Below are 24,704 nucleotides of genomic sequence, written 5' to 3'. Positions count from 1 at the left end.
ATATATCAATCACAATGAAGAAATTTTATAATTTACAAGGCAACTATTAATTGGACTTTGCAATTATCTGCCAAAATTGGAATATCTAATGTCCTGCCAACACAGTATTTTAAAACCATTACCATTTTTGGAGTTACAACACTAGAGAAAGACATTCAAGAAGAAATTATTGAAATCAGTATTTAAGTATACAAATTTTATGAACCTTTTTCTTCTAGAAAAATAGTTATGATACATTCTGAATGGATAAAAGTTACCTTTAAATACATAAAAAATTTTAAATCTTGTTATCAAATACATTTATGAATTTTAAGATACATCCTTTTAAAAAGGAGACATTTCTGAAATCTCATTTTTTAAAAAGTATACTTATTTCTTTTTCACATTATAAAGTTTGCAGCTTAACAGAGTAATCTAATGTCAAATAATACTACAAGTTTTTTCTCTAGTAGTTGAATCAGCCAAGGAAACACAAAGAGGGGGGGGGGGGTGTCCCTCCTTGTTCTTCATGTAGAACACAAGGATAGCCTCATATTTTCTTTCAAATTAAGAATTAATGAAAATTAATTTAAACCAGCTTTGATTTTTGAGAATGTATAATTGTTTTAAAAGGAGGGCTGGCTCTAACTTCTATCAAAACAAACCATTTTAAGCTCTAATGTAATTTTTATAAAAATTTATTTATAGGGGGCAGCTGGGTAGCTCAGTGGATTGAAAGCCAGGCCTAGAAACGGGAGGTCCTAGGTTCAAATCTGGCCTCAGACATTTCTCAGCTGTGTGACCCTGGGCAAGTCACTTAACCCCCATTGCCTAGCCCTTACCACTCTTCTGCCTTGGAGCCAATACACAGTATTGACTCCAAGACAGAAGGTAAGGGTTTTTTTAAAAAAATTTATTTATAAACTATTATATCAGATTGTGGAAATAATGGGTACTCTAAATAAACCAAAAGTGATCATCTCAATTGAAAAACTTGATGAAATGTGGGGGGAGCTTCCTGGCTCACTTGACTCTAACCTGAATCATATTGTGTATGCTAAGAAAATAGATCAAATCATAAGTTACTAAACAAAAGTGAATGTATTTTCTCATTTTGAATTGTGGTTTCAAATAGTACTACTAGTGTTCAAATTAAAATCTTTTACAAGCATTTCAAATTTTCTCAATGTTCTTAAAATTCCTGAGCTGTTAATTTACCAAATAGTCTAACCAATCAATGGTTAGAATATAATTGCACGAATAGCAGCCAATCTGATTGGCAGAATAATAATATCCTTACTGTATTACAAATTGCAGATGCCTAAATAAATTAGCTATTGTACTATACTGCAAAAATGAGAAACAAGCAATTTAACAAATCCTTTCAAAAAGTTGCTTGATTTATTCAAATGCTTTTCCTGTTCAAGCTACAAATTCAAATCTACAATATGGCATCTTTTTATTTCATTTAAAGGACTTAATTGTTCTGATTAATTTAAACTGATTACCTTTCTATATTTTCACTAGAACATTTAAAATTTTAAATTTTTTGTAAAATTTATTTTTGGTAAAATTTTTATTTTTGTAAAATTTATTCAAGGGCCAATACCTTGAAATTGCCACCAGATATTCCAATCAGAAAATTCTAAACATGTAAAATTTAATTTTAGTAATGTTTTTGTAGCTTTTACTAGTTTTTCAATTGCTAGTTTATATAAGTTTGATTTTTTCCATTTTGAGGAAACAATTCTCATTTTGAACATTAGAATCTTACACTGTGAGGTTTTCTCAAATAGAACCACAAGTGTCTATGGCACATACCTTTGAGCAATTTAATATAGTATCAAAAAAATTTCTTAATAAAGACCAAATAATTCAAATTGGAGACTCCTTGGGGACAAAGACCTAGTGTTTTGTTTAGAACATTTTACAGTTATGTATAATAGCAATATATACATAATGGTACTACTTTACAATGACAAAATTTGTAGTTTAAAACATCAGGCAGAGTGAAAAACTACCTAAAATTTAATAATATGCAAGACTATTGCTCTGCACATCCATCTGACAGACCTGGATTCAACTTCTAGCCCACTTCTTGATCCTTAGGCCAATGATATATAAAGTTTGTTGCAGAGTGCATTCAGCTGCTGAGAAGATAAAAAGCTTTATGTTAATCAATTGAAGGTATTTCAGTGCAAACTTGGAATAACTTATTTTGTGAAAAATTTCCAACTTGATGAAACAATTTAATAAGGTCAATGACTTTCACAACAGGCACTGAATGACTTTAGTGGGGAGGAATAATGGCAAAGAATTCATAGTACAAAATAGATTTTTTTTCAATCTGAACATAATCCTTTTCTTCCTAGAAACTAATTTCCTGATTCTCTTACTTCTCAGACCAATTTCCATCAAACTCTGTGGCCTCAACCTTCCTTAATCAATCAGTGCTAAGCAGTCAGAGCACACACACCCCCCCCCTTGTCTTTTGTTCTACCTATCCTACAGTTCTCCAGGCTTCAAGGATCATTTATATGCAAATGATCTCCAAACTCACAACTCAAAACTCCAGACCTCACAGGAATTCTTAAAGCCCCACACTTCAAATGTTCTTCTGACATACAGAATTAACATTCGGGTTTTTTTTTTTTAATTCTCTCCCCCAGCTTCTTTTTTTCTACTATAGAATCATTCTTTCCTATTCTCCCAGGATGAAAAACTCAGGAAAGATTACCCTTTGTTTTTTCCTTCTTCATCTAGGTTAACATGATGGACAGAGGATAGAAGCAGTATCTCAGTAGTCTGGGAAACTACTTTCACATCCTGCTTTTGAAAATTACCATCTAGGTCACCTCAACTCCTAGGTAGCACAGTGGATAGAATGCCTCACCTAGGGTGAAGTCTTCCTGAGATCAATTTTGGCCTCAGACACTTACTAACACCCTGTGACCCTGAACAAGTCACTTAACCCTGTTTGCCAGTTTCTCATCTGTAAAATGACAAACCACTCCAGTGTCTTTGCCAAGAAAATCTCAAATGAGGTTATTATAAAATCAAACATAATTGAACAGAACTCTCACTTGAACTAGTCATAAACTCTGCACCTTGTTTTCCTCATACATAAAGTGAGTACCTGTTAGACTAGATGGCCTATGAAGTCTCTTCCTGCTCTAGATGAGAAATTTAGTATTAGTAATGTCTTCAAAAATATCTTGGGGGAGGGCAGCTAGGTAGTGCAGTGGATTGAGAGCCAGGACTAGAGATGGGAGGTCCCAATTTCAAATCTGGCCTCAGACACTTCCCAGCTGTGTGACCCTGGGCAAGTCACTTAATCCCCATTGCCTAGCCCTTAACCACTCTTCTGCCTTGGAACCAATAAACAGTATTGATTCCAAGACAGAAGGTATGGGTTCATTTAAAATAAATAAATAAATAATATGCACACACACACACACACATATATATATTTATGGGGGGGGGGGGTTTGCACCAAGGGTCAGGAAAAAAAATCATGTATGAATCCATGCAAAGTCAACAAGGACACCTGTGCAAAAAAAAATATATGCGTATATATATAATAATGTAAAGATTAATCTACTTTGAAAGACTTAGGAACTGATCAATATAATGACCAATCACAATTCCAAACAAAGGATTCATGATGAAACATGCTATCCACTTCCAGATAGAACTGATGGATTTCAAGTGTAGATTAAAGCATAATTTCTTTTCTTTCAATTTGGCTAATGCAGTAATTTGTTTTACAAGGCAATACATATTTCTATGTGTTTTTGTTTTTCTTGCCTTCTCAAAGAGTGGAGGGAAAATGGAAAGAATCCAGGGAATACCTACATTAAAATTTAAAAATTAAATTAAAACAAAAATGTCTATTGTGGTTAACTTTGCTCTTGGCAAGTCTCGAATCTAGAATCACCTCCTAAAACATAGCTATCTTGAATATACTTAGCTGAATTTAAACTAAAATTCAATTCAGATATCTATTAAGCACATAAAAATGTTTACTTCCTTATTGGTCATCTTACATCAAATTTTTTGTTTATCTGCCCTTTGAGATTGCAACAATTCTAATTGGGCCCATCTACTCTGTAAATCAACACATTCCTATTCTCCCCAACCTCTTACCTGTCTTTAGCTTCATTTTCTAAAACTCCAACCTACTCATGCCGGAATGTACCCCTTGCAATCTTTGAAGAAACAAAAAGATATTGTTCCCCTTTATAAAACTCTTTCATGCTGCTGTAGTCCTAATATTCCTATTCAGACTCAAATTCTAAGGGACTATATCCGTCTCATAATCCAATTATATATGTATTCCATAGCAAGTAGAACAGAAAAGTTATGCATTTACAAAAGGCTGTCTTCTGAGTTAACCCTTTAAATAAAAGCTGGGATTATAAACACTCTATATACAAATTTGTGTATAAGTATATACACACATATGTACAATCCCTCCAGATGTGATTAAGACATTTTTAACAAGTGCCTACCATGTGCAAAGAACTGTGCTAGTATAGATACAAAGACCAAAAAAAATGGTCCTAAGGAAACATATTCTCTGGAAAAGATAAAATATGCACACAAAGAAAAGTACAAAGAAAATTGAAAAGGGAGTCTTGATTGGAGGGGAATTAGAGAGGGAAAGCACTACAAAAGCATGGGAAACAGTTACTAGTCTGTGTGAATGAATGGAAACCTAGGATGGAGTAATTAATTCAGCTTGGCTAGAATACAGATCATAACAAGGAGTACTAAGAAATAAGGCAGGTGGTAGCTAAACTATAAAGAGATTCAAATATCAGGCAAATGATTTTGCATTTTATCTCTAGGAACAGAAATGCCACTAAAGGTTTTTCAAAGAAAACAGAAAGCAATATGGAAAAAAAATATGACAAACTCCAAATAGATCAATTAGCTGATTTTTAAAAAATGTAGTAGATGTATTTGTGAGAAAGAACATTATTTTCTCGATGGAAGACATTATAGAAGATTGATTTGATTCTGAATTGGTTCCTTAGCACAAAAAATAATTGATCTAGGATAAAGAATTGAACAGAATGAGGGGGGGAAAGGCAGTTGTATTTCTGATGAAAAAAAAAAAGGTAAAAAATCCAAAAGCTCCAAGGAAACAATGAGTAAGATGTATGTTCTAATGAGAAGAAAATAAAAAAAGCATTCATGTTGCCTAAAATAATGTTTTAAAACTTTAAAATAAGATTCAGAGGATATGGAAGCAAAAAGGATGATTTTATTAAGTGAACATGCACATTTTAAGAGCAAACCACAAATAATGGAGTCTATCTTCTGTACAATTTTGTAATTTTTATGTATTTGAATGTTTATGATTACTGCTGAGTTCCAAATACCACCTCCTCACAGCACCCACTCAAAAAAGGGAAAAAATAACATCCATACAAGAAAAGCATATCCCAAAATCAATAAGTGTAATCCTCAAACTTTAAGCATATCCTGATAAAATAAGCAACCCAAGAAACTGTAAGCTCAACTTTGGGAGATGGTGCTTAATATTAAACAAATATTCCTTTCAAACAACAAACAATTCCCCTTCTCTGTACTTTTTTCTGAATACTAAATAAATGCCTCATCCAAAAACCAGTGAACTTCTAGTATAGGCAAACCTCTCTATCCATTTCTCTTTTCTATTTCCTCATTCTCTTTGTCTTAGGTGCCTTTCATAGGTATTGCTTAGTCCTGGCTTGTTGGTAGTTTTAAAGACTATTTTAAAAGCAATTAGGATTAATTTTCAAAAAAATTGTAATTAAACAAGTATTCAAATAAGCAACTACCATGTACCCAGCATTGTACTATTTAATTTAATAAGCACAGTCAAGGGGCCCCAGAAGCTTACAATTGCTATAGAAAATAGGTAAACATTAAAGTAAATAAAAATACAAAGTAAATAAAAGGAAAGGGAGAGGGCAGAATGAAAAAAGGCTTCTCATGTGGAAAGTATTAATTAAGCTAAACTTTGAATACCAAAAGTGAGGATCAGCTGAGAATGTATTTCAGGTATAATAATCAAAGATATGGAATGTTAATGTGAAGAATAGGGAGGGCAGAAGTATGAGTACTATAGTACTCTAAGTTTATATACTAAAATAAAAATAAATTATGCTTTGTCCTCAAATTATTTACATCATTTCTGAAACTTCATAACATCTAATATCTTTGGTCCTCGTTTGATAGTAAAAGCATGGAAAAATTACACTTTTAATATCAAATCTGATATATTTCGAATTGGGAATTCAAGACCCTTTGAAAAAAGTCAGGGTTATTAAAGAGTTTTTGCTATCTCTGTGGAAAGAAGTTTAAGTGTAGAAATTCCCCCACACCACTTCAACCATTCAATTCTTCCATGCTCCCAGGTGACTCAAAAGTCCCAGCACTAGTTACTAGTTTTCCCCCTTTATATAAGAGGGCTCCCTACCTAATCTTTCCATCTTCAAACACTACCCCCACAATCTGCTCCACAAAGTAAGGCAAACCTCGCAATATTTCCCTGACCCTAACCCAGATCTCTGCTTTTTTAGGCTATTAAGGGCCTTTGTTTTTACCTATATATATAAAATGAAAAGGCTGAATTACATGACCTTTAAAAAATCCATTCCACTGTCTCTCATAAAGGCGTTCATTACTTAGGGTGGTGTAAGATTAGGTTTTGGGTCCAGAAACAGTATGGCCCTGAAGTCTCCTATTGGCTTGACCATTTTTAAATTAAAAATATGTATTTTTAACATGGCATATTTGATCAATTTTCCCAAATTCTAAGGCTTCTGGGGAAAAAAAAGTTCTATCAATAGTTCTTCAACTACCTTAATTTATATAGTTCCATAAATCCCAAGTATCAACTACTGCAAAATGTTCAAGCCAGAAGGCCTTGGTCCCAAGACCCAGCTACACACTGTATTTGTGATACTCTGGCAAATAAGTCATCTCCAATACAGGGAATTCCAATATGTAGATGTGGGTTTATACTACCTAGTTCACTAAATTACTGTGCAGTTCAGATAGTAGTGTTATGCATTAGTCCTTTCAATATGCTAAATTATATTCAATCAAAATACGTGAATGACCAGATTCTGATTGTAGACAAGTATGAAATGAGAAAAGATGCTCTCAGAAATCAGAATAAAACTAGAATTATTCAAATGTCTAAAAATAAAATCTTCAATAAGCTGTAAAGTTTAAACCTAAGGAAGCTTTCAGCCAAGAATTTAAAGGAATGTGGTTTCTCCTTTTGGGGACACCTGAGTGGCACTAATAACTATGAATTAATATTAAAAGTCTTTAGCATATCAGTTGGCAAATCTTACTCTAGGTTAAGTGTTAAGAGCTCTAGTTGGAAGATCTTAATCATGCTTAATGCTCGGCTTCTCAGCACTCCATGCAATTTCTTTCTAGTTCCAAGTACTAATTTTATCTATTGCTGTGGTCTTATAATAAAAACACTTAAAAAAAAAAAACTCTTACCTTCCATCTTAGAATCAATACTGGGATTGGTTCCAAGGCAGAAGAGTGATAAGAGCTAGGCAATGGGGTTTAAGTGACTTGCCCAGGGTCACACAGCTAGGAAGTGTCTGAGGTCACATTTGAACCCAGCTGCCCCCTAAAAACATTTTTAATGGACAAACCAAGATGGTAACAATGAGAAAAATCAATATGTAGTAATATTAAAAGTGAAAATCTAACAAATCTTAACAAAGCTTTATGATCAAACTCTTAAAAGTGGCACAAGTTCAGGAACTTCAGATAATATGACATTGCAATCTGTAACAATAATTAGTAATCAATCCCACTAAGATTCTATTCCAGTCCAATTTAGGTGCAAAATTGTTTTGAAACACACTGACAGTGTTTAGAAACGTAAAAAAAAAATTGGGTTTTTTAACAGTTTCTATAATACAGAAATAAATTTGATTTTACCTTAAAAATGGAAAATATCTTTACAAATTTTCTAAGATGTTTGCCTATGAACTATATACACCAGAAGTAATACTGATGAATACCTTGCATATATCCCTCATTTTAAAAAATGCATGAGTAATTTATGAATTATTTACCTTAAATTCCTTCATTTTTTTTATACCACTGTTGTGAAGCAACAATTTTATGGAAAAAGCATTGGACCACAGTCAGGAGACCTGGTGGTCCTATACATGTTGTGTTATTATTTTAAATATTCAAATTATGAAATCAAATGTAAATATCTTTTAAGAATGCCACTAAAGGCACTCTATATACACAGTGCTGATGGGACTTTTTAAGATGAGTAAAGATGGGAAATCAGTGTAGTCAGTGTCTTATAGTAATGTTAGTAAATGTTAGTAGTCTTATAGTAAAGTTAGATAATTCTAACATTTTTTCATTGATCACAAGCCATCTAAAAGTAAAACTGTAATATTTTGAATCTCATTTTTATAGCCAGGGGCATCTATATAGAAATAAAAACATTACAAAAATTTAAATACATGATTTTGCAATGTCACAGGAGTAATTATTATATATGCCAGTACAGAGGAAAGAGCACTTGTACCTGGACCCAGGAAATCTTGGTTCAAGGCTCAGTTCTTTACTTGGTTAACTTTCTGAATTTATTTCTTTACCTGTAAAATGGGGATAAAGGTAGTTGTGCCTTATCTCTTTCCATACTTATATTTCTTCCCCTCCCAATTCTTCTTTGAACTTACAAACTCAGGATAACTAATAACCATTATCTACATCAAGTAAAATGTATTTAATAGTAGTTGCCTAAAATTAGACTCTGTTCACCATAACGTCTACCACCTGAAATATGCAATTTGTTTACCATAAATCTAGAATCATCCATTGAATATTTTTAAGTACCAAAATGTAACCATTAGTAGAATACAATCCTGACCTGTGAGATGTTTCACACTATCCTAATCAATTCGAATCACGATATATCTTAAATCTCCACTATAATTTTAAAAGATTCCAACTAGAGCTGAACATTAACTTGTCCAATAAGAACAATCAATCTGCCTCCAACTCATACAATACAACCAGAATTTAGGTATCATAGCACAGTGCCTGGCACGAGGAAATGTTTAACAAATATTTACTGATAACTAGATTTAAAGTCGCCTCTAATAAAAAGCTCCACACATCATTAACACTAGCAGCATACACTATCAGCAGGTCTTAGGCCCAGCCTTTGTCCAGAAACCAGAAAACCTCCTCATACCATTCTTTTAAAGACTAATCCAGACTAAAGACATTTAGGTCGTTGTTTATTTTTTAAAACCCTTTACCCAACAACTACTCTAAAATTAAATTAAAGGCTTCCTCCGCGACGCGACAAAAGAAAATCCAACCAGCATTTCACTGAGCGGCCATTTCAATCGCTAGAGATTAGGGTCACAAAAAACGATTTGATGAGTTGCAGAGAAGGGAGGCGGCCAGAAGTCTAAGGGGGCGCTGTGAACAGCAGGAATGGGGAGATGAGAACCACCTTGAGGGGAGGGGGAGAGGGAGCGGGAGGAGGGGGAGTGGGAGTAAAACCGGAGGAGGAGCGGGAGCTGGGAAGAGGAGGGGGAGTGGAAGCTGGGAGGGGAAGGCGGGGAGTGGGAGTCGGGAGAAGAGGGGGGAGTGGGAGTCGGGAGGGAGGGAGAGTGGGAGTCGGGAGAGAAGGGAGGGGGTGTGGGAGTAGGGAGGCGGGGGAGCCTGCGTTAAATCACTCGAGTCTCAGATTCTAGAAAACCTTTTCTTTTTTGGCTGCCATTTTCTTTTGCAAAAGGAGAGGGAATCACACCCTCTGCCGACATGGAGGGCTAATTGGGCTAGGGAAGGGGGAGCCAAGAACGAAGCGGTAGCGATCGAAGCCGCCAACACTTCTCACGCTCACTTGCTCGCGCGCGCGCACACATATATACATATATATATACACACACGTATATACATACACACACATCACGCGTAGTTTTCGTCTCTTCCTACCCGCCAAAACACGGACCCGGGCCCCAAGAGTCCACCTGCCCCTCCCCTCCGTGGCGCCCCGCGTGTAAGTAACGGGTTTAGCTTCCCGTACCCGCCCACAACCTAGAAAGGAAGGTATGAAACGATTCGGCTAGCCACCATTCCCTCCATCCGATGAACCTCCTCGGCGAAGGCTGGAGAACCAGGCTCCGAGCCTTGGCCCTATCCCAACCCGCCCTCACCTCAGCCGCCTGAAGAGACTAGCCGCGCTACCACTGCGTTCCCAACATGGCGGCGGGCAAGCGGGCGGCTCACATACGCAGCGCGGAGGAAGGGAGGGAAGGCGCGCGGCTGCCTCCGCCCCCCCACCTCCGCCCCCGACTGCCACTAGCCCCGATTCTCCCTCAATCCAGGTCCTTGGCACGGAAGGCGCGGGGCACCCACTCACCCGATCCTCACCCGTCTCACTGCTACCTCAGGGAAGGGGAGGAGGAAGAACGACGACACCTCTCTCTTCGAGCGGGACGCGAAACCTCCCACAATCCCCCGCAGCAACGGCGGTGTGGCGACGGGCGGACAGCAGGAGTAGCAAAAGAGCGATTCCACTCTCGCGAGAACCGGCCCCAAGCGCGCACCCAGTCTAGCCCCACCCCCCTCTACCGCCCAGCGCGCGCCAGCTTCCTACCTACCTCATCTCGCTACACTCTAAAGCCTGAGCTCGTACACAGGGGCTGCTTTCAGCAGAGCCGCGCCTCCTCCAAGCCAAGTAACGCGCAGGCGCAGTTTACTCTCAGTGCTCTCCGACCCTCCCCCTACTACCCCTCCCCCACCAAAGTGGCGGCATCGGTGGGGGAGGGGAATAAGAGACCTAATTGCGGCCTAGAGGCCTAGCAATCTGAGAAAGGCCCATCCACTACCCTGCAGATACTTGCTGGGGAGATTGGCCTGTTAAAAGGCCTCGAGGCTATTCCCTTTGTTTGCCCACCTCAAGGAAGGATCCAGCAAGCTGAGCTCTTTACTTTTTACCTCAGGAATCTGTGGAATAAAACTCAACGTGGCCCCGGAGGTCGTCCAAGCCCACTTCACACACCTAATTTTGAATAAGGAATAGACTCAGGTTTAGGGTTCCCGTGACCCCGCCCTCCATGTACCGTCCCAGGATTCTTCTACAAGTCACCAGCCCTGGGTCCCAGGCCTTTCTTCTTTATCACGTGGCACATTTTCTCTGGGCCTTGCTCTGGATTCTTCACAGGTGGCCAAAGCCCGATTGTCTTTTTCCTGTAGCACGATTGCGTTTTAGCAAAAGTTTTATGGAAACACATATTCCTCCTTGCCTTCCTCCCCCTCCTATCCAGGAGGAAGCCATTTTTGCCTTTCTATCCCCAGATAGTTCTTTTCAGTTGGTTTTTTTTTTTTACTCAGACTTGTTTTGTTTTACTGATGTGAAGAAAATCTTTTAAACCATGCATCTTGGCAATTATTCTGCAATTTAAATCTTGAAGATAATGGGGATAAATGGGTTTACCCTGAGAGGTAAAGCGATTTTTTCTAAACAGCCTCTTTGTTTAAAGTGGCACAGAAATACAGGTCTTCCTAACTGCAATAACCTCCCTTCTACTGTGTAATCCCACCTCTTGATTTGCCATAGATACTTAATAAATGTTTGTCAATTGAGTTGGATTAAATTAAAGACTTTACCTCTTGACCCTAACCCAAGAATTTTGTAGTCAAAGGATTATGTAATATTAGAGATAAGAGTAAATTTAGAGGTCATCTAGTCAAATGTCTCTAATCTTCCAGCTGAAATAGAAGGTGCAAAGAAGTTCGTAGACATGTAAGATATATTTAGAGCTGGGAGGATCTTCAGATATTAACTATTATAACCCCATCATTTTTCTGATGAAGAAACTGAGGTACAGCAAAGTGAAATTAGTCACTATAATAACCCCCAGTAGTTAACTAACCCTTGAATAAAGCCTAAGGGAAGCTCAAATCTTCTAAATCACTTTGCCAACGTGAGATCTGTAGGGATTATAAGGGCCAAAATCCCTTTCCCAATGCAAGGAAAATTAGACTAACCTACTCCCTACTGTGAAGTAACAAGTTTAGTTTAGATTTTGCTTCCTGCAATGGTTGTTTGGTTCTTAGTTTCCAAAAGATACAAGTTCAGACAGGAGCCTTTCCTTTCCATTTTTTTCTATAGAAAATTAAATGGCTATTATTTTCTGCCAATTACAGTTTGTCTTTTTTTTTTAGGCAAATTATGGCACCATATCAGATCTCAAGCCCCAGTTATACACCCACTTATATTTTCGTTAAAGATTGAATGCATTGGTTAAAAAAAGGCAGTTTTCAAAGAAAGAAATCAAATTCATCAATAGTTACATGAAAAAATGCTCCAAATTACTAACAATTACAAAAATGCAAATTAAAATAACCATGAGGTACCACCTCATATCCATCAGATTGGAGAATATGACAAAAAAGGAAGACAAATGCTGAAGGGAATGTGAGAAAAGAGGGACTTGGCAAACCTGTGAATTGATTCAATCATTCTGCAGAACAATTTGGAACTATGCCCAAAGGATTATGAAGCTAGGCATACATATCCTTTGACCCAGCAATACAACTATGAGGCCTGTATCCCAAGAAGAGGAAAGAAAAAGGAACCATATATACAAAAATATTTATTGCAACTCTTTTTATAGTGGCAAAGCATAGGAAATTAAGGGGATACTCATCATTGGGAATAGCTGAACAAGTTGTGGCATATGATTGTGATGTGACAAAGAATAAAACTCAGAAATGAAATAATTTAGAAAGAAATTTATTAAGTTGTCTGGCAGAAGGGAGAGTCAAAAAAAGGTTGGCTCATCCCCCACTAAGTGTCTATAAGTTACACATTATATAGGATGTAAACAAAAGAACAAGGTAACTGTAGTTGATTGGCCAACATGAAAGCAGTTTCCAGATTAAAAAAAAAATGGGTTGCTTGAGATGTATAGCAGAAGAAAACTCTTTACATTAATCTTCAGATCTGACTGGGTTTCTAGCCAGTATAATCTAAGTCTTGAGTTAAGCATTAAGCAAATCTGTCATCAAGCAAGAAGTCTGGTTTCTCATCTGGGAAGGGCTAAGTTCCAATAATGAATTAAGTTGTCCCATAATTGTGATGGAATACTATAGTGCTATTAAAAATGGCAAAGGGAATGATTTTAGAAAAACCTGGGAAGACTCATATGAACTGATGCAAACTGAAGTTAGCAGAATCAGGAAAATACTGTGCATAGTAGTAACAATATTATAATAATAATCAACTGTGAAAGACTTAGCTAATTATGAACCTGATTAATATGATCCACAACAATTCCAAAGTACTCATGATAAAAAATACTATCTACTTCCAGAGAGAACTGATGAACCCTGATTGAGATTGAAATTTTTTTTTTCTCAGAACATGGCTAATTTGGAAATGTTTTACATATCTTCATATCTATATAACTTGTATTATATTGCTTGCCATCTTAATGGATGTAGGAGAGATTGGAAACAATGACTATCTAGAAATGAAAAAAATTTAAATGAATGTTAAAAAAAAGATTGAATGCTTTCTGATAAAGAAGAAAAGTCAAGAACTTTTCAAAAACATTTATTCACAGCCTATGTGAATTCATAACCTCCAAGGCTATGCTGTGTTGGAGAATAATGGTCTCTTGTAGATAAATTACATGTTAAAAAAATTAGAATACATGTTGACATAAAATAAAAAAGAGCTAAACTGAATATAATCCAAAACCATCCAAATTTTGCCTATACAATGAAAATAATAAATATTGGGAAGGAAAAAGAACAATGTTGGGTTTTTCTGGAGCCTCAAGGGGAGCTGCTAAAGATCCTTCAATGCAAGGGATACAAAGGTAGGAGAAGAACATATAAATTTGGAGTGGAAATGGACTTTAGACATCATTTAGCCCAGTTCTCTCCTCTTACAGATAAAGAAAGTGACCAAAAGACATAAAGAAATTTACTCAAGTCACACATGTAAAAGGTGATATTTAAATATACATCTTCTGACTCCAAAATACAGTTCAATCCCTTTTGAGATGATGTGGTCCCTGAATCAGGAGAGATCTATGTCTAAATCCTTCTTCTAACACTTTTTAGTTATGTGACTATGGAAAAGTCACTTAATTTCTCTGTTTCTTCAACTATAAAATGAGGATAATAACACCTGACTTACATCCCAGGGCTTTTGAGGAGGTCAAATAAAATAATATATAAAGTACTATAAAATGTCAGTTATTACGTTTGTATTACATGGAGAGGCCATTACCAATAGGCTTTGGCAATATACTTTTTGACCACAATAATAAAAAAAGTTAACAGACCAGTAAGCCAAATAATAAGTAATTATGTCAAAGAAAATATAACAATATGTCAATATAATAAATGTTTGAAATGCAGATAAAGCAAACCTTCTGAGAAATCTTTTACTTCTAACCAACTTTACTCAACAAATATTTATTATTTACTGTGACTGAGAGATAAATATTAGGGATACAAAGACAAAAATGAAACAATCCCCACATCAATAAGTTTAAATTCTATTAGGAAGAGGCAATATATACATATATAAAGATCTACAAAATAGTTTCAAATACTCAAAAGGATCTGTGATATCATGGATTTTGAAGTTCCTTTTAGTGATGCAGATCACAACAACCAATCCATGCCTATCCATCCTGTTCAATTCTTATTGCTAGGCAACTCTTATTCCCCCCCCCCTTCCCATAAACTTACCAGAAGTGGTCTATCGAATATACCTGATGCTTTCTGTGGGAAAAGAAATGTCTTTTTTGGTTGTTGTTTGAAATATTTTTATTTTCAGGACCAAATTTGTTCCCTCCCTTCACCCCTCTACCACCAACTGAGAAGGCAAGAAATGTGATATTTATTATACATATGAAAGAATGCAAAATGTTTCCATATTAGCATGTTCTGAGGGAGAAAAAAAGGCAAGAAAAAGAGAAAGAAAAAATGCTTCAGTCTGTATCTAGAACTGGATGCCAGCTAAGCATTTTCCATCATGAATCCTTTGGAATTTTTGTGGATCTTTGTATTGATCAGAGTGGCTAAGCCTTACACAGTTGGTTATCGTTGCAATATTGCTGTAACTGTATTTTGTTCTCTGGTTCTGTTCACTTCACTTTGCATCTTTTCACATAGGTCTTCCTAGGGTTTTTTGAAACCTTGCCCTTCAACATTTTTTATGATACCATAATATTCCATCACATTTGTATACAAATAACATGTTTATTCATTTCTAAATTGATGGACATCCCTTGGTTTCTAATTCTTTGCCAATGTAGAAAAAGTTGCAATAAGTATTTTGTACATATGGATCCTTTTCCTTTTTCTTCAATTAATTTGGGATATAGACAGTATTGTTATTTTAAAAAAAAATTTTCCCCTCTCTCCTTCCCTCTCCTGAGTATTGTTATTGCTGAGTCAGTGTGCCATTATAATGTTCGATGTAACATTAAGAGTTACTTACAAGAACGTACTTAACTAGCATAGAGATCTGGTACGAGTATATGAAAATATCCTTATAATGTTATGTGGCAACAAAGTGGATATTAAGGTCAGAAGAGTCAGGATGAAATTAATTGTCTTCCATAAGAAGAACCTCCAATACTATGACATTTAAGCCAAAAATAATTACAACTTTAAGAAGCCCTTCCTTTTGCTTGCTAGAAAGTTTATTGGAGACCTTCATTTGGAGTTTCTTCCCATTCCTGCTCTTGCAGCTCCAGAAGTTGTCATGACTGGCAGCAAAGTATAAGCAAGACTTAGAGATTGCTCAGACAACTGTGCTCCCTGATGAAGATGATGACCTGTAAGGGAATGAAGCTAGAACCCAGCATCAGAGATCCAGTTTTATAGGCAAATGTCCTATGATGTCACTGGTATAGCATGTTTGCCAGTTTATTATATAGCTGAGCAGAACATGTGCTTAATCTTTGGGATGCTGAAGGAGATAAATAGATTTCCAAGTGAAAGTGGCTGTTTTATTTTTTTAATTTAAATTAATTTATTTAGTCAATTTATAACATTATTTCTTGGTTACAAGAATCATGCTATTTCCCTCCTTCCCCTGCCCCCATTCTTCCCATAGCTGACGCACGATTTCACTGGGTATTACATGTGTCCTTGATCAAAACCTATTTCCATGTTGCTGATATTTGCACTAGGATGATCATTTACACTCTACATCCCCAGCCATATCCTCTCAACCCATGTATTCAAGCAGTTGTTTTTCTTCTGTGTTTCTACTCCCACAGTTTTCCCTCTGATGGTGGATAGTGTCTTTTCTCATAGATCCCTCCAAATTGTTCAGGATCACTGCATTGCCACTAATGGAGAAGGCCATTACATTCAATTGTACCACAGTGTATCAGTCTCTGTGTACAATGTTCTCCTGGTTTCACTCTTCATCAATTCCTGGAGGTCATTCCAGTTCACATCAAATTCCTCCAGTTCATTATTCCTTTGAGCACAATAGTATTCCATCACCAACAACAGATACCACAATTTGTTCAGCCATTCCCCAATTGAAGGGCATCCCCTCATTTCCCAAATTTTTGCCACCACAAAGAGCGTAGCTATGAATATTCTTGTACATGTCTTTTTCCTTATTATCTCTTTGGGATACAAACCCAGCAGTGGTATGGCTGGATCAAAGGGCAGACAGTCTTTTAGTGCCCTTTGGGCATAGTTCCAAATTGCCCTCCAGAATGGTTGGATCAATTCACAACTCTACCAGCAATTCATTAATGTCCCAACTTTGCCACATCCCCTCCAGCATTCATTACTGAAAGTGGCTGTTTTTAAAAATATGTAATTCACATTTTGGACCTGTATTTAGCTATTTGGAACTGCAATTACCTCCCCTTGAGTTTCAAGTCCCAATTCACCACATTACTCATTGTCATTGCCTTTCCTTTTTCTGTTAAAGTTGTATTTAAAACATCCAAGCCAGTGAGGTCATATCCCTTGTTTATATTAAGCATTTAAAAACCTATTTTGTATGGTCTGGGGTATATAAATACCATGTTACCATTTAAACGGCCTTCACATTTTTATAACTGGTATCTTTTAAATATCATATAATCCAGTTAAGACATATTTGAGTCATACATTTCACAAAGTAAAGACAAATAGATCCTGGAAAGGTTAAAAAAAAAACCTTTGTGTTATTGTTAGATGACTAGTCACAAGTTGGTAATAAAGTTAAAAAGGTGTGGGTATATATAATTTAGACTAATCTAAAAGTTTTCACACTAGCTAAAGTAGAGTCCCTGAACTGGCTTTTGTGAGAAGGGTAAAGTTGAAAAATAAAATAATCACATGAATATTTTATCTTTTTCTAATTTATAAGCTGCCAATAGAATAGATTTTTTTAATTTTATTTAGTCAATTTAGAACATTATTCCTTGGTTACAAGAATTATATTCTATCCCTCCCTCCCCTACGCCCACCCTTCCCGTAGCCCACACGCAATTCCACTGGATATTACATGTGTCCTTGATCAGAACCTATTTCCATGTTGTTGGTGTTTGCAATAGGATGTTCATTTAGTCTATAATCAAGCAGTTGTTTTTCTTCTGTGTCTCTACTCCCACAGTTTTTGCTCTGAATGTGGATAGTGTTCTAATTGTACCACAGTGTATCAGTCTCTGTGTACGTTTTCCTGGTTCTGCTCCTTTCGCTCTGCATCACTTCTTGGAGGTTGTTCCAGTTCCCTTGGAATTCCTCCACTTTATTATTCCTTTGAGCACAATAGTATTCCATCACCAACAACAGATACCACAATTTGTTCAGCCATTCCCCAACTGAAGGGCATCCCCTCATTTTCCAGTTTTTGGCCACCACAAAGAGTGCAGCTATGAATATTCTTGTACAAGTCTTTTTCCTTATTATCTCTTTGGGGTACAAACCCAGCAGTGCTATGGCTGGATCAAAGGGCAAACAGTCTTTTATCGCCCTTTGGGCATAGTTCCAAATTGCCCTCCAGAATGGTTGGATCAATTCACAACTCCATCAGCAATGAATTAATGTCCTGACTTTGCCACATAATAGAATAGATTTTAATTTATGTAGATTGAATATCAATTGAATGCTGTTTTTTGAAGACTATAAGAATATACACCAGAACTGTAACCATGCATTAAAAAGGTGGTCTGAAGTGATTATACAATAAGCTAGATTCTATTAACTTCAACTTTAATAAGCTTTAAGTACACAGTAGCCAAAGTATTCTTGCTGGGAAGGAAGCATATGGAGACAAGTCATTAATCAGGTAATGCTGTGATAACCACTATGGGAATAGTGAGAAAAAAGACCATTTTTAGTGATGTCAATCTAAGTTGAAGCTTCTGAATGAGTTTTGTATTTTGGGTACTATAATAAAAGTGAATAATTTAATTTTTAATAAATAAATAACACTTAAAGATCAACATATCAATAACACACCCAAAAGCAGAAAAATAGAAACAAGGAAAATCAAAGAAATAGAATTGAAAATAATTAAAATTGAAAACAGAACTTCTTTTAAAGTTCAATAAAATAAAGAAACCATTAGCCAATCTGATGAAAGGAAATAAAAGATAACAAAATGGTCAAAACAAAAATTGAAAAGGTAAAATGTACACACACCCCCAAATAGAGGGAAAAGTTATTATTTTTCTACAAAACTAAACGTTTAAACAAAATGGATGAATATTCACAAAATATAGAATGCCTAAATTAATCGAACAGAAAAGAGATTTAGCAAGCTATAAGTGAACTTGTAAAAGGGAAAAATACTAAGTCCAAGTGAATCCTATTTAGCATTTAAAGAATCTATGCTATATAAATCATAAGCATAAATTGAGAAATAAAACAACTTATAAAACTCCTTTTATGAAGGAAATATGGATCTGAAACCCAAACCAGGGAAACATAAAGCAGAAATAGAAAACTATATCATTTGACAAATATGGACCAACAGACAACCTATGTTTATATTTGGCTCTGATGTTTATTATCAATGTGACCTTAGGCAAGTCACAATCCTCTTGGGTTCCAGTTTTCTCCTCTGTAAAATCATGAGGTTGGAGTGAATGGCCTCTGAGCTGTAGGTCTATGATCCTTACTACAATCTTATCAACAATAAATATAATAACAAAATAACTAAAATATTTTTCTAAGGGACCCTGGGAAGTCTCAACCTCTCAGTGTTCTAGGTACCTCTCTGAGACTATAAGTTTTAGAAAAGGGGCAAACTTGCTTTGGTAAAGGAATTTTTCTAATTTGGAAGATTCATAGGAATAATCCCTAGGAATCATAGGTACCATCCCTATGCCCATCTTTATTGTCATGATTGCATCAATAGAGCATTAAAAAAAACAAAGAAACTCTGACAAAATGAACCATTCACTTATCTTAAAAACACTAAAAAAGAGTAAATAACATTACCTTTTGTTAAACCCTTACCTTTCACCTTAGAATCAATTCTGTGTATTAGTTCTAAGGCAGACAAGTGGTAAGAGCTAGGCAATGGGGGTTAAAGTGGCTTGCCCAGGGTCACACAGCTAGGAAGTATCTAAGGCTAGATTTGAACCCAGGGCCTCCCTTCTCTGGGCCTGGCTCTCAATCCACTGAACTATCTAGCTGCCCCTAAAATGACCTTTTCTTAAGGTGATAAATATCACCTAAAACCAAGAACTACCATTATTGATATATGGAGAACTCTTAAACTTTCTCAACAAGAGTGAGAATGTCCATTGACTCTACTATTCTTTGAAAGTGATAGCCACATTATCTATACTAATAAGGCAAAAAAAAAAATAAATTAAAGGAATAAACTCAGGCAAAGAAAGGACAAAATTATTTTTATTTTCATATTAAATAATGATTTACTTGGAGAATCTCAGCGATTAAATGAAAAATTAATGAAGATAGCAAATTCAGTAAGATTGTAAGATTCAGAAGAAACCCATGAAAATAATCAGCTTTCTTTTATTTTTCTAACAAAACCCAACAAAAAGAGATATAGAAATTCCATTCAAAGTAATTATAAATTAATTCAATATTTGAGGGTTAAACTTCCAAGATACACCCAGGACTTATATATAAGGACAATTATAAAACACTAGAGAAATAAAGACAAATAATGGGAGAGATATGTATTACTCATGTTTGGGCAATAACACAATTTTTTGAATGATGTTAATATATACATTAATTTACAGACAGTGTTATATCAAATTGCTAAAGGATTATTTTATAGTATTATATAGACCAAAAGGAAATTTTATTTAGAAAATAGGAATAATAATAATAGTTAACAGTTATATATCACTTACTATGTACCAGAAAATGCTAAACATGACAACTCTGGGAGGAAAAGGCTATATTTTATTATTAATATCCTCATTATACAGATAACCTTTGCCTATTTTTAGCTAATCAAATCAAGAACTTAAAGTACCTTTACTTGACACTAAGTAAGAGAGTTCAGCAAGTCACTTGCTAGAGTGGATGACAACTCCAGAGGCCACTGCCCTGCCCCTGGGCAGTGATAGGCAAATTGAAAGACTTCAATTGGTTCCCATAAAGTGGGGAAGGGAAAGGAAGTGATGTGGGGAAAGGACTATAAAAAGTCCTGAACTTCCTGTCCAAGAGTCTTCTCCTTTGAACTTCTTCTCCTTTGGAGTTGCTGCATCAGTGAGCCAGACTGGAGGAGGAGACTTTTCCCCTGGATCCTGCATCAGCTTGCTGGGTGAGAAGCTTGCCTTCCTTTCCTAACTTTTGGAGAGACTGGTTCTGGAGATTCCTGCCTTGGCTTTGGAGGAGGCTGCATTGGTGGAACCTTGGCTGAAGACACTGCTAGGACTTCTGGCCAACGATTAGTGGGAAAATCCAGGTAGAGACAGAGTCTTGAGGAAACCCTACTGGAGCTGAGCTTAGCATCTCAGGAGAACGGCTTGTAGGCTTATTAGAATCCATCTCTACATTTTTCCACTTTCACTCTTTCCACCTCTTTGTAAATAAAGCTACTAAAAGTTATTTTGACTTAAGATGTAATATTTTTAAATTAGTGACCACAATATTACGTTAGAACTTTTATATTAGCATAAAAACTTAAATTTAAATTCTTACAGTACCATGTACCAAAATGAACTCCAAATGGATAAAGACAAATACATCTTTTTATGACAGCTATTTTATGACATTTTAATTATTTTGTATCAAACAAAGCATAAATACCTTATTTGAACTATTATTTTCTGGCTGAACACAAAATGAAAAAACCTTCATACTTAAAAAAAAAAACTAGTGGTAAGGAATCTAGTCTTCCATTTTTTTTTCTTCACTCTCTCACTCTACATCCTTGAATGCTGGCACAACAGTTTCGGTATGAACCTGCATGAGAGCTCATAGGATTAAACATTCTCCTTTGTCCCCTTTGCCCATCACTTCTTATTCCTTACCATGGGATATGAAGGTGAAGATTGAGGTCCTTGATTGCTGCTGGTAGGTAAAACCAGACTAGCTGACTGCCAGGCTGATGCCTTTCCTTGACCTGTAGACCTTGTACCAGTCTCCCCAAGCCCTATACACAACTCTCCTTTTCCCCTTCTTCCTTCTCAGTAACAAACATCACAAAAGGGTTGAGAGGCATAAGAAGCTGGAGGAAATTTGGAGATGACTAAGTGAAGACCTATACTATTATGTAAAGTTTTCTGGTATTATTTATTAAGTTCAATAAACCATATGATCACAAAATGTATGACTATGAGAAATGGACTATAAGGAAAGCCAAACTCTGCAGAAACAAAGCTTTTGAATTGTGTTACTGGAGAAGACTTTTGAGAGTTCTTTGGACAGCAACAAGAATAAATCAGTCAATACTTGAAGAAATTAAGACCATTCACTGGAAAATCAAATACTGAAACTGAAGCTTAAATAATTTGGCCACATAATGAGAAGACAGGATTAATTGGAAAAGACCTTGATGGTGAGAAAGATTGAAGGAAAAAGGAATGGCAGAAGATGAAATGGATAGATAATGTCATGGAAACAATAAAAATGACTTTGGACAGGCTTTGGGAGGCAGTGGTGGGTAGAAGAGAGGTCTTGAAGAATAGTTGGACAGGACTGAACAACTCAATCAAACAAACAATAAACATTTAGAAAGTCCAACTATATGGCTGATTGATTCACTGGCCTCAATACTGAGCTCAGGTCAGTGAGAGTTTCTTTGTAGCTCAACAGTCTGAAAGCGCACTATTGAGATGTGGACAGCTAATGCAGGTTACAAGGAAAATCTCAAAGTGCATAGGGAGGATCTCCCTTACTGGTAACAATTAAATTTGATGATGTGCTTTCCTCTAGGTTTAGCAAAACAGTAAAGAACTGGGTGTGGGCTGCATTATTAAAGTATCATTCAGCCTGAATCAAGTTTGTCACATTTAGCATATTCTGCTCCAAAAACTAACCATTTTCAATTCTAGCAAGCATTTGTCTCTGTCATGGATAATGGGGAAAATTTCTTAGTCATGGCTTTTAGAAGTAAGTTCCACAGATTTTTATGAATGATACGGATAACAAATAAAACATTTTCCACGTATCATCTATCTCAGGACATTAATGTCTCAAACTTAAAGAGATTAACAACTAATATGAGCAACAAAGAAAAATGAACAAATTCTTTTTTTTCTCCAAAGTTCATTATGGGTGTCAGTTCTACTTTTGATAGTTTCATGGGATATTAGTAAATTAAAATATCCTGAAACTTGATGTATTTTGGTTATTGCCATCTAAAGCCATAAGCCTGTGGTGGAAAAAATAAGAAAGATAATGAACAGAGTAGCTGGAGTGGCCTGGAAATAATTGGACTGTATAGGATATTATTAAGTAGAAAAGTGGAAAAATCAGGTATGACAGGTCTTAAGCATTTCAGGGAGCAGGAAATGACTAAAAATTTATTTGGAAAGGAATGCAGAACTTCCTTTTCCTCATTTGAAGAATGAATATATATATATACATATATGTATATATATATATATATATATACACATATCTTCTAAAATTGAGAAAAAATTTAAAGAGAGAGAAGGTATAGACAGACTATAACATCAGAGGAAAAGTAATGAGAAAAATTTAAGGAAGTAATGAGAGATCAGGCTAGAAAGGTAAGTACGGGACAAAGTATGAAATGCTTGTCTAGCAAAGGGGCCTCATGTGTGACAGAAATATTTTATCTTGGATAGATTATTCTGTGGTTGGTTTTAAGCAAACTGGATTGAATAAGGGGGAAGGAGAAGATTGAAGACAGAGATATCAATGGAGCATAATTATTATAATAGTCTATTAGTGAAATAAAGGCCTGAAGTAGGACGTAGAGTGGGAATAAAAAGTACTATCTCAAAAACATATGAATGGATATTCATCCACTACCTCATAGACAAGGGATAGGGTTTGGGTCTGTAATTTCATTGCTAAGGGTAAGGAAACTCAGTCAGCACCTTTCTGAAACAGTTTTAGAGAATTGTCTAGAGTATTAGGTGTTTAAATGACTTGCCCAGGGTGGTTGACAATGATATTTATGCCAGAAACAGGACTTGAATTTGTTTTTCTGATTTTGAGGCCATTGCTTTATCCAATAGATCATTCTGCCTCTCTTCTCAATACCTCTACTGAGAAAAAGAGTGGAGTTGCCATGGTAAAATCCATAGAGTCAAAAGCAGAACCAGGAGAGAAATGAATGGCTTAAATGATCCAGGCTGTCTCTCAAAATGGAAGTACTCAGAGGAACTCACCATTGGGAGATGGTATCCCATCAGAGAAGAAGCATCTTCCAGGTGATGGTGATAGAAGAATCTCCTTGATCAAAAAGATGTCTTTAGATCAGTTCCAGTAAATTAAATAAGCAGCCTCACAGACATATGAATGGACCCTTTTCAAATATCCAGTATTCTCTTAAATCACTCCCTTGAAAGGAATTATTCTCTTAAAGGATTCAATATACTATTTATTCCCTTGACTAGTGTGAAGTCATATTGCAGGAACTTACTATTCTGAATCCAAACTTCTTAGAATCTTAATAGGATTAAAAGAATTAAAAGGCCTCCAAAATGATCAACCTCAAAACCCAGAGTTCCAGTTCTCCATCACCAGCTGTCTGGTAATGTTTCTTAGGAACCTAAAATTCAAAATTGTATAGCCAAAGTGAAACTTATTATCTTTCTTTTTTAAATTGTATTTCTTTTTTTATTATCAACTGAACAAATGCCAAATAAAGTGAGCATTTTCAAACTAGAATAAATTAGAAAAAAATATTTTAAACTATAATTATATTTTTAAAATATACAAATTAGAATAAAAAAGATTGTACATAAACTGGGTATCTATTATATAGATTATTTTTCCTTTAATGTATATAATAAATTCAACAACATACGTCTTGCCTATCTAGTTCTTTCTGATCTTCCTATTGTTCTCTTTTATTAAAAATACTTCAATGACCCTCTTTTTTTTCTTTTTTTGGCAACACTGTTCCTACCCTAGCCTTGACCTTCCTAAAAAACTTGAAAAAAAGAAAACACTTCTAACAAATTCATATGCAAAGCTTGTATAAAAAGCAAGGGAAATTTGTGCCTTGGTCTTGTCTGAAAATGAACATCTCATTTTGTATCCTGTGT

General features: G+C 35.7%; 1 protein-coding gene and 1 pseudogene across 26 annotated transcripts in view; one reads left to right on the top strand and one right to left on the bottom strand.

The window, feature by feature from the left end:
- The window catches only part of MATR3 (matrin 3), a 31,421-nt gene extending 20,425 nt beyond the window's left edge, over window positions 1–10,996 (bottom strand). For 2 of the 26 annotated variants that reach the window (XM_056811559.1, XM_056814030.1), the window contains exons 1-3: window positions 10,406–10,543; window positions 8,555–8,624; window positions 2,053–2,129 (exon numbers count right to left, since the gene is read on the bottom strand). Coding sequence is in view for 1 of the 26 variants with exons in the window: in XM_056814731.1 (XP_056670709.1) it covers window positions 10,647–10,651 (5 nt within the window). In the remaining 25 variants the exon portion in view is untranslated. Of the gene's footprint in view, window positions 1–2,000; window positions 2,130–8,554; window positions 8,625–10,199; window positions 10,717–10,942 lie in introns of those variants that run through there. The other 24 variants (XM_056809968.1, XM_056814323.1, XM_056815840.1 and 21 more) reach the window with 22 other exon arrangements.
- A 4,476-nt stretch (window positions 10,997–15,472) lies between these two features.
- LOC107651924 (GTP-binding nuclear protein Ran-like) lies at window positions 15,473–15,857 on the top strand (annotated as a pseudogene).
- The last annotated feature ends 8,847 nt before the right edge of the window (window positions 15,858–24,704 follow it).

Source organism: Monodelphis domestica, chromosome 1, assembly GCF_027887165.1.
Source record: "Monodelphis domestica isolate mMonDom1 chromosome 1, mMonDom1.pri, whole genome shotgun sequence".
Lineage (NCBI taxonomy): Eukaryota > Metazoa > Chordata > Mammalia > Didelphimorphia > Didelphidae > Monodelphis > Monodelphis domestica.
Note: the sequence above shows the minus strand (reverse complement) of the source record. Positions and strands in the feature narration are given on the sequence as shown.